Source organism: Pelobates fuscus, chromosome 8, assembly GCF_036172605.1.
Source record: "Pelobates fuscus isolate aPelFus1 chromosome 8, aPelFus1.pri, whole genome shotgun sequence".
Classification (NCBI taxonomy): domain Eukaryota; kingdom Metazoa; phylum Chordata; class Amphibia; order Anura; family Pelobatidae; genus Pelobates; species Pelobates fuscus.
Genome location: NC_086324.1, coordinates 167,393,884 through 167,407,752, shown reverse-complemented (window position 1 = coordinate 167,407,752; position 13,869 = coordinate 167,393,884). Strand labels below are relative to the sequence as shown.

Below are 13,869 nucleotides of genomic sequence, written 5' to 3'. Positions count from 1 at the left end.
AGAACAAACCCAGATACCCTCTCAGGAGGTAACACTGCAAATATTGAATGATGCCCTGGAGAATCTATATGTCAAATTGAAACAGGATGCAGAAGATAACTCCAAAATATTAAAAGAGGAAATCTTAAATCTATCTATTAATCTGCAAGCACAAGCCGATAGTCTTAAGGAAATACAAATTAATAACGAGGAACTGATGAAGAAATGTAATTACCTGGAGGGGAAAATACAAACCTTAGAAACAAAAATAGGTGACTTAGAGGATCGCTCACGGAGGAATAATATCAAAGTGAGAGGGATTCCTGAAAACATCAAATTTGACCAATTGGACCAATATCTAAAAACACTCTTTCAAAGACTTACTCCTGAAAGTCCTCTAGGAGATCTACCATTTGAGAGATTTCATAGATTAACTAAACCAAAGCATTTGATATCCAATGTGCCCAGAGATATAATAGTATGTTTTTCCAATAACCAGGTGAAGAACCGGATCATGCAAGCTATGCAAAATAAAGGATTGGACGATCCTGATTTTAAAGATATAAAATTATTTTCGGATTTATCTATGACGACTCGTCAAACAAGACAAAAATTTGCTACTCAGACTGCCACTTTAAGATCTCATGGAATTAAGTACAAATGGAATTTTCCAACGGCTCTCCAAGTCTACTATCAAGATCAACAATTTTTTCTAAAAAATATAGAAGATGCACAACAGTTCATTTCAACATGGAAGCTGACATAGATCAAAAATATTAGAAGAGAGGGGGAGGGGAGAGAGAGAGAGAGGAGGAAAGAGGGGAAAAGAAAAAGAAATACCTTTTTTTTGTAGGGAGAGAGAGAAAAGATGGGGAAGGGATACATTTATATTAAAAGGGAGTAATATTTAATAGATAATCACATTCTATATTAAACACATGGTAATAAGCCTATGTAAACACTGTTATATCAACACTCTATAACACAGCAATTATAAGGAGTCATAATGGTTGAAATAGTTTATTTAATTTATCTGTATCACGAGATGGAGGTTAATAATAATTTTGTTTTATAAATATTAGGCCGGCATATTAACAAGTAGTAACACATAAATATACAAGGAACAAATCGTTCTAAATTATTCCACTGATAATAATAGGAGAGGGGTAAACAATGTTTTTTTTCTATTCACAAATTATATTTTTTGCAAATATTAGGCTGATATATTAAAATTTGTTAACATATAAATGTATAAGGTGTAAAATTGTCTCAATTAACTCAGTGATATCAATAGGAAGGAAGATATCAAAAATGGAACAATTCACTTATAACTAACTATAAATCTAGGAAGTAAGGTAAAATGTATTTGTTTATATATGTATATATCTTCCTCTCTCCCATCTGTGCCCTGGTGTAATATTGGAATAGGAGTCGGAACAACCTATTTAATGATTATATTGACATAATAATGTGCTGTAAATGAATGTTTTTTTGTTTTTGTTTTTTTTTTCCTCTCCATCTGTAAATATATAATTGTACTTTATCTTGACTGGTTAATACCCTATAGGGTACAGATTATCTATTATAAATAATAGAATTATATATCTATACCCACATCTACATGTATACTTGTCTACATCCTATAATTTGGGAAATCTAACGATGAATATAAGTTGAATAACTTGAATTAACAACATTATTTTGAATATGTACAGCTTATATAGACATATATATACAAAGAATCATAGGGATAAAATACCCTTATCATCTATCTCTATATATAATGGATGTTAATGGACATCGCTATAGTAGTTCTGGAAGTGAGTAATTGCTGACTAAGGATTAAAACTTATATTTACTAGGACGTCCCTCTCGCTCCCCATTGGAACCTTATTTTCCTGCATAACAGGGCAGGCTAGTCCAAGGGTGATATGGGAATGATCTTCTCTTGGATTATTAAAAGGGGGGGTTTACTCCCCTCAACGTATTTCTGTTCACAATTCAATTCATTTTAAATTTTACTTTTTACTTCTTTGTATTTTTGGCTATTATTTTTCTTTCTTTTTTTTTCTCCTTTTTTGTTTTCGTGTTTAATTGTGTGAGACTCGGTCTGGGTTGGGATAGGGATTTCTGGAATAGAGATGTCACTTAAAATTATTACTTGGAATGTCCAGGGCATGAACTCACCTCAAAAAAGGGGAGCAATATATAAATTTCTAATTGAAAATTCAATTGACGTAGCTTTTATTCAGGAGACTCACTGGATTGAACCTCCTGATAGATTATGGAAATATAAAAAATTTCCAACAGTTTACGCATCGAATTTAGAAGGTAAGAAGAAAAAAAGGGGAACGGCTATTATTATTTCAAATCGATTTAGTCTTGAAACCATTCATTCAATAACTGATAAAAATGGTAGATACCAGGTTTTAATTATACAAATTAATGGCCTCACATATACTTTTGTAAATATATATGCTCCGAACTATAACCCTTCAGATTTGTTAGACCAAATTATGGATATTGTAGACGAAATCGCTTGTGGCAGTATGATAATAGGAGGAGATTTCAATAGCGTCTTTGATCTGGCTAAGGATAGAAGTTATAAATACTACGAGAATGGTAACCTTTGTCATGTAGGAACATTTGGTTTATCTGACTTTTTAGCTAAAAATTCCTTATTTGATTGCTGGCGAACTATGAATCCCCAGGGAAGAGATTATACATTCTTTTCACATGTACACCAAACTTATTCTCGTATAGATATGTTCTTTGTGAAAGAAGGTCTTTTAAATAACATCATAAAATCTACAATTGGTTCTATAGAAATTTCGGATCATGCTCCAGTTTTCTTGAGAATAAGGACAAAAGAAGGTAATACCCCAAGGACTAAATGGAGGTTTAATGAAAGCCTTTTAAAACTTGATTACATCAGGGACCAAATAGAAATAGAAATAGAGAATTTTTTAAAAATTAATTACAACGGAGAAGTTGCAACACCAATTGTATGGTGTACCCTGAAAAGTTTCATAAGAGGACTATTAATAAAGTTTGGTTCCGAATATAAACGGAAGAAAGGTGAGTCACTACAAGTCCTGAGAATTAAACTAGCGAAAATGGAAAGGTTAAATAAAATATCAATATCTAGGGAAATAATAGAGGAAATTAATAATATAAAGTCAAATATTAAGGAAAAAATATACGAGGAGATCAGTAAAAATCTATCCTTCCTTAGACAAAGATGGTACCATAATAATAATAAAATCAATAGGGATCTCTCTAATAAAATTAAGAATCAACTTAAAGATAAATCTATAAAAAAACTGACGACAAAGGGAGGAAAGGCTGTAAATTTACCTAAAGATATAGCAGAGGCTTTTGCCGAATTTTATAGTTCGTTATATAACTTAGAAGAGGTTAAGGCTAGTAATGATGAAATTGACAAATTTCTTAAGAATCTTAGACTTCCTAGGCTAAGCCAAGAGAAACTAGAATATATAAATGCACCTTTTAGAGAATTGGAAATTGAAGAAGCGATAGAGAAATTAAAATCAAATAAGGCACCAGGTCCGGATGGATTCTCTGCTATCTTTTATAAAACATACATGAAAATAATTACTCCAATTCTCTTGGAGATGTATTCGTTAATATCTAGTGATGTTCCATTTCTAAAAGAGATGATGTTAGCAACAATTATTCCGATTCCTAAGCCAGATAAAGATAACACAATAATTGCTAACTATAGACCAATATCACTAATAAATATTTATATTAAAATATTTTCGGCAATCTTGGCTAACCGTTTAAAAGAAGTATTGGGAGATTTGATTAACTGGGACCAATCAGGATTTGTGGAAGGAAGAAGTACCTCAGATAATACAAGGAGGATTTTTAATGTAATAAATAGAGTGAGCGGACAACACAGGGAATCTGTTATTATTGCCCTAGACGCTGAGAAGGCCTTTGACAGAGTCAATTGGAGATTCCTGGACTCTGTCATGGGCCATTTCGGATTGGAAGGATCATTTAGAAATAAAACTCTATCTTTATATAAAAACTCGTCGGCAAGAATTAGCAGCCCATATTTTGATTCTGACCCCTTCGATATTGGGAATGGGACTAGGCAGGGTTGTCTGCTAGCTCCACTCCTTTATATTCTTACAATTGAACCGCTGGCTACGATGATAAGACAGAACGAAAAGATAAAGGGAATAGATTTTCAAGAGGATTGTATAAAGATATCTTTGTTCACTGATGATGTTCTACTTACTCTTGCTGACCCCCTATCATCAATTCCACCGTTATTAGAAGATATTTCTATATACAGTAAATTTTCTAACTACAAGGTTAACATTAATAAATCTCAAATTCCTCCATTTTTATTGTCCAAGACACAGTTGGAAGTCTTGTCCTCCCATTTCCATATAAAATGTATAAAAGATAAAATTGATTATTTAGGTATAAAGATAACATTTGATACCACAAAGACAATTTTGATAAATTTTGACAATTTGTATAAAGATCTACAATCTCAGATACATAAATTGAGGAGATTAGAACCATCTTGGATAGGAAGAGTTAATATTACTAAATCGTACCTGATGCCAAAACTCCTATATTTCCTTAGGATGATTCCCTACAGTATTGAACGGGGTATTTTAAAGCGTTTTCAAAGTCTGTTCTCTAGTTATATATGGCGGGATAAACCACCTAGAATAGCGGCGGAGATCCTATGTAGAAGCTACCGGAAAGTGGGTATAGCCTTTCCTGATGTGACCAAGATGTATGAAGCAAATAGGGCCTCTCAGTTTATGACATGGTTAAATTTGGATCAAAACATATCTAAATCCTGGATTAAAATCAAACAGGAACTAGGACCAGGACAAAAGTTATATATTTTAGGGTGGCTAGGACTTTTGAATCTGGGGGTTTTGAAAACGGAGCAATTTTCTAATAAAATTATAAGAGATATGGTGGACTTTGCAAAATATCTGAATATTAAGCTGAACCTTAAAGGAAAATTATTATCTAATACACCCATAGAAATTCTTCACTATGCTATGTCAGATATGAATATTAAAACCTGGTCACACCATGGAATAAAAAGAATAGGAAATTTATATGAGGGATCTAAATTAGCGACATTTACACAACTACAATCTAAATATAAACTCTTACCTAGGGAAATATTTCAATATTTGAGGATTAAGAATTTTCTTCTAACTAAAATATTGATTAAAGATCACTATCTTGAACCTTATATTACTTGTAGTCAAAAAAAGGGGGGAATCTCTAGATTTAATAAATTGTTTGATACACTAGACAATGTTATTGATGTGCCTCCATTCGGTAAATGGGAGAGGGACATGGGAAAGTCCCTCCCATTGATAGATTGGATAAATGCCACAATGTTAGTAAAACAAAGTATACAAAATATATCTTTGTTCGAAACACATTTAAAGATCATCTATAGGTGGTATATGGTCCCGGTTAGACTTCATAAAATATCCCCAATATACTCAAAAGAATGTTGGAGATGTGGAAGAGAAGAGGGTACCATGCTCCATATATGGTGGGCTTGTACGGGGCTGAATAATATCAAGACCCAAATGTTAGGTTTAATGAAAAGTATTTTTAAGGAAGTTGTTGTAATCAGTCCCGAAATGTTTTTGTTCAACATGGATTACAAATCATTTGATAAACAACAAAAATATATTATGACACATATATTTTTCGCAATAAAAATTAATATCGCTAGAGCATGGAAATCAACTAACCCACCATCTTGGCAAGAAATAATGGACCAAATAAGGTTCCAACATAAGATGGAATCTTCTACTAGAGCTTCGAGAGAGCTGTGGCAACCCTGGACTTCCAGATTTCCTATATAATAACGTAATATTGGATTAAGACCCAGCCCACGCCGAGTCTCATACATGTTTTGTTGTTTTTGTTTTTTTTTGTGTTTGTTTTTTTTGGAATTTATATAAATTATAGATGACTATTATGGCAAATAGGGAAGGGATCAAATGCAAAATAGATAAAGGTTTAATATAAGATGTAAATCTACAAATATCTTTAAATTCGAGAAATATATGTTCTATATAATGGAGAATTGTTAAATTGAGAACTGACTATGTATTGATCCCTATAACTGTAACCCGATATGTTCCTCCTTTTTTTTTTTTTCTCTCTTCTCTGTTTTTGGATTGTGAAATACACTCAATGTTATGGATACTTAAAAGAATGTATTTTAATGCTGCAATATTGAAATTTGTATAATTATTGAATAATGGACATATGTACAAAGGAAAACAAAAATCTACAAATAAAATAAATATTAAAAAAAAGATCAAGAAAATAATGAATGAACATGTATACATGTGATATATTTTAGTTTTTTGTACCATTGTATCTAGTTCTCTCCATACCCCAAAGAAATGTCAACTTCAAAATGCCTGTGGACTGGATCAAAGAAATATGATAATGCTATAGTTTATACTGTAAATTAATTTAAAAACATGCATTATGCATTGAATAAGCCCATCATAAGTTTGTGAAATGCATTGGTCACCTACTTTGTAGTAAATTGATTACACTTGGAAGTTAACTGGCTTTCATTGGGGTGCAATCTGTAGCCTTTGAATGGACACAGAAGCACAGTGCATGCAGGAAAGAAAACAAATGAACAACTGGTTCTAATCATTTGCATAATGTGCCATGGCTGTGCCTGAACTATACTAGGTCGGTATGCCAGTTGATTTATAACATAAATGTCAAAGAAAATTCAGCCTAGTGCTAAAAAGGTTGACAGACGCTATAGGTGACTTTCAAGGTATTAGACTGGCCTAAATGTTACTCACCACTTAAGTCTGAGTGTCCATGACACACAAGCAAGAGTTGAACTTCTTGCCAGGGTTGAATTTGTGACTCTAATGGCTAGTGGGCAAGTGGAAATTGAGTCCTGGCTATAAGATCACAACTTGGAGGCAAGCCGTTTATATAAAAAAAAAAGTGACATTAACCACACCCAACCTGCCTTCACAAACTATTTTGGTTTAAATTTGATAGACTAGTTGGTTGTAATAGGTTGTCTAGTTGGTGTGTTCAGTGTCAGATTACTGGGGTTTGCACACTGAAGGTTGAGTTGGAGTCAGTTGGCACAGAATAGACTTAGGATAAGGAGTTCAGCCATCAAGGTGCAGTGTAGAAATAGTTTCTGCAAAGCATTTTTATTTTGCTTATAATGACTCCCTTTTTAAATTAAAGATTCCCTGTGTATGGACCTGGCTATGCTTCGCTGTTCAGAATCTAGACTGACTCTAGCTTACGCACAGTCGGAGTCATGTGCGTGTAGTTGTTATAGTGTTGCATGTGTGAGTGGATCTCCCAATGCTCTCAATAAATTGAATGAGACTTGCTCAGTGCGAAAGGCTGTTGTTGGCATTAAAGTTACTTATTACTGGTTTTTACCTAATCTATCAACATGTACCTATATTTATCACTTTATTCTTAACGTGTGCCCCCAGTTATCACCTTCCACTTAACATGTACCCATAAACTAACACCTCCCACTCAAGGAGCCCCCTAACGACCTTCCTATTGAGGGAACTGGTTGTATTATAAATAACTATAGAACAAATCAGTCAGATTATACCACAGTTGGTTGATACATTTCTCCAGTTTTTGACAAACCCTTGTTTCCTTTGTGGGTTTTTTGTGCTGAGTCAGAGTGTTGGCTCCCACACGAGAAGGAGGAGTGATGCCTTGTTCAGTTTGATAAAACCGTATAATCCCTGCCGTACGTTTTATTCAGATTACATCTGCCTAACTCTTTACTGACAGCCACTCTCCCTGCATCCGTCGTTATGAAGAAGATCATCACGGTGTTTGGAGCCACAGGTAAGTGGTATTCCAGGAGAGGTGGGGGCAGATTTAACACAACTGAGTGAATGCTGGGGACTGGAGTTAAAGGCTCACTCCAAGCCCTGAAATCTGATTTCAGTGATTTGAAGTGGTTATGGTGCCTGTGTGCCATGTTTCATAGTGAAATGCTACACGTAGTTTAACCCAATTACTGCTGGAGGTGCAGCATCATTGGGGTGTAATTAGCCGCCCCGTCCTGCAACTAGAGTTGGCGAATGTCCGTTCTGTGCATATTCTGATACACAGAATCTCCTTCATTGACTAAGAGCAATCGAAGTGACAAAGTTCTCCACGGTTTGACTGGGGTGGGTGTATTTATCACACAGTTGAGGTTTTACTAGTAGCAATCGTCTGCTGCTCTTGGCCGATGAATGGCCGGTGGCACACGGCAGCAGAAGACTGTCAATCCCTCAGTAGCAGAGGAGACCAGTGGCACTGCAAAGACCCAGGTAAAAGGGAAAACTGTTGCAAAACGGCCTGCACCATTACCCAGAAATTGAGCCACAGTACCCCTGACACCATAACCACCACAGCCGGCTTTAGTGGTCGCTATGCGTGGAGTAACTCTAACACACCTGAGTGAACGCTTTGTTAGATTATTTAGAATATAAATGACATCACCAAAACTAATTTCATGTTTCACCAAAACGATATAAATTTACAAGAAATTCCTTTTTCTGTCCGCTTTCTAAAAACTCCCTAACTCTGCAGAACCTTCATTAGATTATCTTTTGTTTTGTTCGTATTATTATCCCATCTTTGTTTTATCGGGATTTGCTTTTTGCTGAGATGTGCTATAACTTTAAGGTTTCTCCTTTGCAAAGCTGCTTTACCTGAGTACGTTTTTGGCAATGAAGATATTGAACTTTCTTTTCTTCTTGCCCCACCCAGGTTGGTTTACTTTTACTGGCACACCTAATCCAGCAAACTGTGCTATATCTACATTTTTATCTAGATTTTTTATTTTTTTTTTCAAATTGACATGTATTTTTATTTTCTTGTTTGTCATATTTAGTTTGCGGTGCCTGCTCGCCAGGGTACAGAAAGAAAATTATTTGTTCAGGAACATTTGTTACATCATAAGGAATTTACACATAGTAATACAAGTTTTCATCCTCAGCTTGGCAATCTCAGCTATGCTTTGTGTCCGCTTTAACTCTGGGAACCTGTCCCCTGACGTCCTCCCCCCTTCTAGTTCTCGGTTTCGCCTGGGTTTCTCTTGCCTGTCTGTCCTGGCCTGTGGCTGGGTGCTAATAGTGTAGCTGGGTTCAGTACCTGCCATTCCCCCATACCTGTTTCGGCTATATCCCTATATGATCCCTATTTTTTGCTTGTCTAGGTTGCCTGTGGGGTTGACAGATTGCGATCTTTGGTATCCAGTTTCTTATATTCCTTCCACCTCTCTCCCGCTATTTCGGTGTGCCTTTGTAGTGCCAAATATTTAGCAGCCATTAATTCATATTCCCAATTAATTGTAGTTTGAGTAATGAGGGCCTCTCTCGATGGTGTCGCTGCGGACTTCCATGCCCTGGCAATAAGCGTCACCGCTGCTATCAGCAGTTGAAAGATTAATTTACCCTCCACCTTGTCTAAGGTCCCTGATAGCATAAATAGCACACATTGTTCAAAAATTAGCGGCCACCTCCTGCCTAGCAATTGTTCCGCCATGCCTCCTACCACTCCCCAAAATGGTTTCAACCTGGAGCAAGACCACCATATATGTGTCATTGTACCTCCCTGTGCCCCGCACCTCCAGCAGACGTTTGGTGTGTTTGGGTATATCATTGATAGCCTTTCGGGTACCATATACCACCTGTACTGAAGTTTTCTAACCATCTCTAGATGTGCGGTGCACCTTGTATTACCCTTGTGGATAATGAATGCCCTTTCCCAGGTAGGTTTCGGTAGGGTGTATCCCAATTCTTTATGCCACGCCTCTTGGAATTGTAGTGTGGTCTCTGTCTCCTCTTGTTGGAGCACGTTATACAGTGCCGATAGGATATCTAGATTTGTTTTTGGCATCCAATATGTGCACCCTATTCAATCATCTTCTAGATGACCCTTGCATGCCCTTCTCTTCGTATCTCCGTTTTCAACATGTCTTCTTAGTAAATGCCGATTTTTGAACTCTTGGCTGGGAGCCTTAATGGCATTTGCCCTATCATATCAATATAGCTGTATTAAATGTCATTAGCACACTTATACAAGCCTAACCCATGGACCATCGTTACTTGGGTTTTCTCCAGTCTCTGCAGCAATGGATAGTAGCAGGTGTCCATGTAGTAAGGATACATTAAAAAAAACATTTTCAGACAAAACAAGTATATCTATTCTGCTTTAACTGGGAAATAAACATAATCATAAACAATCCAAAACATGCAAATACAGAACTTGCGTCTTGAAGAAGATATGTGGAGTGTTGAAATGTTGCAACTCTGATGAAGCCCCAATAAAGGGATAAAAACATAGAATGTGACGGCAGATAAGAACCATTCGGCCCCTCTAGTCCGCCCAATTTTCTAAATACTATAAGATATAAGGCTCAGGGTTGGCTCATTGTACAGCGCCACAGAACATATTCGTACTTTATATATAGTTATTGTAATAACGATGCTCTATTATTTGCCAATTTTTCTACTACATAGGGAAGAAGGAGACACGAGTGTATTAAGATTATTCAAGTAAAATTGTCAGCTGAAAAGATGTATGGTGCAATTGTTTTTTTTTTTTCTTCTTCTTCTAATTCTTTATTTTTAAAGCTGGTAATAAAATAATGAGATTACAATATGCAAAATCTTGTGAAAATACTTTCTATATTTTTCTATATTTTACCATTAAACAAAAACCATAAAAGAAGAAAAATGTATAATTAAACAAATTCAGATATCGTCTACGGATTCCACACTTAATGGAGTCAGGTCATGCTAACCTATCTGTAAAACAATAGTGCATAGCTAACAGCCTCTTCTCTATATATACCCTTATTATCATTATCACATACGAATAAAAAAATAGGCTTGGCCTGCTTCCAATAACAGGGGGAGCAATACATTTTTTTTCTTTTAAATGGTACAATTGTTAAGTAATTGCTTACCACAGATTAGTAAATAAACAGATTTGTTTGTTGATTTCTTCAAATTTTTGTTGCTAGGGTTGTAAATCGTCCTTCATCTCAAACTCTCACATTTGTACTTTTTTTTTTTTTTTAAGGTGCCCAAGGGGGTTCGGTAGTGAAAGCTCTCTTGGAGGATGGTACCTTCAATGTCAGAGCTGTGACCCGGGACACCAGTAAGCCGGCAGCCGTAAAGCTAAGACAGGCCGGGGCAGAGGTGGTGTCTGCTGATATGGACAATAAAGAGAGTCTGGAGGCTGCCCTTAGTGGAGCTTATGGAGCTTTCGTAGTCACGGTTTGGGATAATTCCAAGAAGGATAAGGAGTTCAAACAGGTAAAGACTTGACAATATTATTTTAGTACAATTATAAAGTATTCATTTGATGTGTTTACTCAATAAACATACCCAATCCCGCCAACACCCACCATTATACACTACACACAAAAAAAGTCTCATTCTTCATTCAATGTTTTTGTATTATAATTTTAGCTCAGCATATACACTTATCTTAAATCTTTAATAAGAATTATCAAAGTAATTTACCCGCAAGGATGCATTTATATTTCTCTTGTTTTCAACAACGACATAGAACCTACAGCCACTTCAGTCCTAATTATAAAAAGTATCGTCCAAATAGGTTTTGAATGAGAATTTCCTTGTTTAGGTTATGGTGGGCCTGGAATTTTCGCTGCAGTTGTTACATTGAGAACTGACCTCAATCAACAGAGAAATTGTAAAAATAATTCTCATTTTATTTTTTAGGGCAAAATGATTGCAGATTTGTCAAAACATCTGGGCCTTAAACATGTTGTCTTCAGTGGGTTAGAGAATGTGAAGAAACTGACGGGTGGAAAGCTGGAAGTTCTCCATTTTGACAGCAAAGGGGAGACGGAGGAATACTTCAGAGCCATTGAAGTCCCAATGACCAGTGTTAGACTTCCCTATTACTACGAGAACCTTCTGACATCCAAGCCCAAAAAGTCGATGGATGGGTTGACCTATCATCTGTGTAAGATATCTCTTGAACTGCATCACAATTTTTAAACCGATTGGGACATGTGATCCCAGCAGCCAATACGAACCTGAGATTTCTGCAGTTAAGCATTTTATCACATAGATACACGGCACAGTCAATTCTAGGTTTCTACTCATTGCTGATAATGCAGGATGTCAATATCCTTAGTTACTCTAGGTTAGATCAACTTTTATCAAAAGCAAATAAACTACTGAAGAAATGTAAAAATGACCAACATAGCTTTTATCAAGCTCTATCAAGCTCTGTGATATTGCAAATAATTTTTCTAAGGCCAGGGCTACTTCAAGAATATTGCATAAAGACCGAGATAAGTTTGTATTTTCATCTAAAGATGCGATTCACCAAGTATATGCTTACAGGCCTCCCAATGTGTGGTGTTCCACTGGATGGGATGTCTGTCGCAGATCTTGGTCAAGTGGTGGTCAGCATCCTGAAGTGCCCATCAAAGTATATTGGGAAAGACATCGGGCTCAGTGCGGAGAAGCTAATGGTGGAGCAGTATGCAGCCATAATGTCCAAGGTGACGGGCAAGACCATTAAAGATGCTAAGGTGAGCACTAATATATTGAAAACTAGAATACAAAGGACTCAAAGCTGTTATTGTGAAAAGTACAATTTATCATTGTATACCTATTCCAAATTTTTGTCATACGACCAAATGTTCCTTTCAGCTCATGCATGAGACAGAAGTCAATTACCAATTCTGTAACAGTTCCAACAACGCTCTAACAGTAGACCGGCTCCTGTGGGTAGTAATCACTTACAGCACAATAGCCGTTATTCCAATTTTTGGCACAGATTAAGGTTCTTACTATGATAAAGCTACTTATTAAAGTTTTAACAGGTATCAGGGAATATTCAGGTAAAAATATTGCTTGCATCTCCTACAGCTTTCTCCTGATGAGTATGAGAAGTTAGACATCACAGCAGCTAAACAGATGGCCAACATGTTCCGGTTTTATATAATGAAGCCCGAACGGGATGTGTCGATCACACATGAACTGAACCCTAGAGTTAAGACATTCCAGCAATGGTTGGGAGAAAACAAAGCAGCTTATGAGGACTTGTAAAGAATGTTGTTGTTGTTGTTGTTGTTTTTCTTTTAATTACTTAATCATCTACTATTTTTACATTACTGGAAATCTCCCTGAATAGAAAAAAAAAATCTCAAACTCACCTCTATATCCTGTTTCGGATATTTGGGCCTTAAAATGTATTTGAATAAGCCGCACTTGTCTTATGAAAAGTTCTGTAATAAAGAGATAAGTCTGTCATCATTGTGGGCTGAGCATTTGTTAGATACTTTGTAAAACACAATGCTTGTAAAGAAAACACTGTACATGTAAATATTTGAAGGAAGAATATGTAGATTTTTGGATTGGAAAAGAAAAAAAAGAATTAAATGTAAAGATAAAGTGTTAGATGCCATCCACAGAGAACTCGTGAGTGATCACACAACAAAAGTTCACGTTTGGCTGGTCTATTGTATTACAAGATATTTGGATTTTGACCAACACACTCAGCCAGGTTATGAAGCTTTTCAAAAACAAAATCACTTTCCTCTTTATGAAAAGGTCCTCATAGAGGCAGGTTATGTGACACCCACTGACTACACACCCACTGACTGCACACCCACTGACTGCACACCCACTGACTGCACACCCACTGACTGCACACCTACTGACTGCACACCTACTGACTGCACACCCACTGACTGCACACCCACTGACTACACACCCACTGACTGCACACCCACTGCCTGCACACCCACTGACTGCACACCCACACAGTTTTTCCAAACTGAAGAGATTAACA

General features: G+C 36.2%; 2 protein-coding genes across 2 annotated transcripts in view; one reads left to right on the top strand and one right to left on the bottom strand.

The window, feature by feature from the left end:
• The window catches only part of LOC134571986 (cyclin-dependent kinase-like 4), a 176,802-nt gene that overhangs the window by 102,682 nt on the left and 60,251 nt on the right, over window positions 1-13,869 (bottom strand). The window lies entirely within an intron of this gene.
• LOC134570991 (nmrA-like family domain-containing protein 1) lies at window positions 7,781-13,146 on the top strand. Its single transcript, XM_063429022.1, has 5 exons — window positions 7,781-7,881; window positions 11,116-11,351; window positions 11,781-12,027; window positions 12,414-12,604; window positions 12,945-13,146. Exons 1-5 carry the CDS (start codon window positions 7,848-7,850, stop codon window positions 13,122-13,124), a joined length of 888 nt encoding a protein of 295 aa, XP_063285092.1. The 5' UTR covers window positions 7,781-7,847; the 3' UTR covers window positions 13,125-13,146.

What these genes read in the sequence shown, in the direction of transcription:
- LOC134570991 (XM_063429022.1), top strand. Translation starts at nt 7,848, where the DNA reads ATGAAGAAGATCATCACGGTGTTTGGAGCCACAG. An exon ending in CACGGTGTTTGGAGCCACAG is followed by an intron (nt 7,882 to 11,115) that starts GTAAGTGGTATT and finishes TTTTTTTTTAAG; the next exon opens with GTGCCCAAGGGGGTTCGGTA. An exon ending in AGACCATTAAAGATGCTAAG is followed by an intron (nt 12,605 to 12,944) that starts GTGAGCACTAAT and finishes CATCTCCTACAG; the next exon opens with CTTTCTCCTGATGAGTATGA.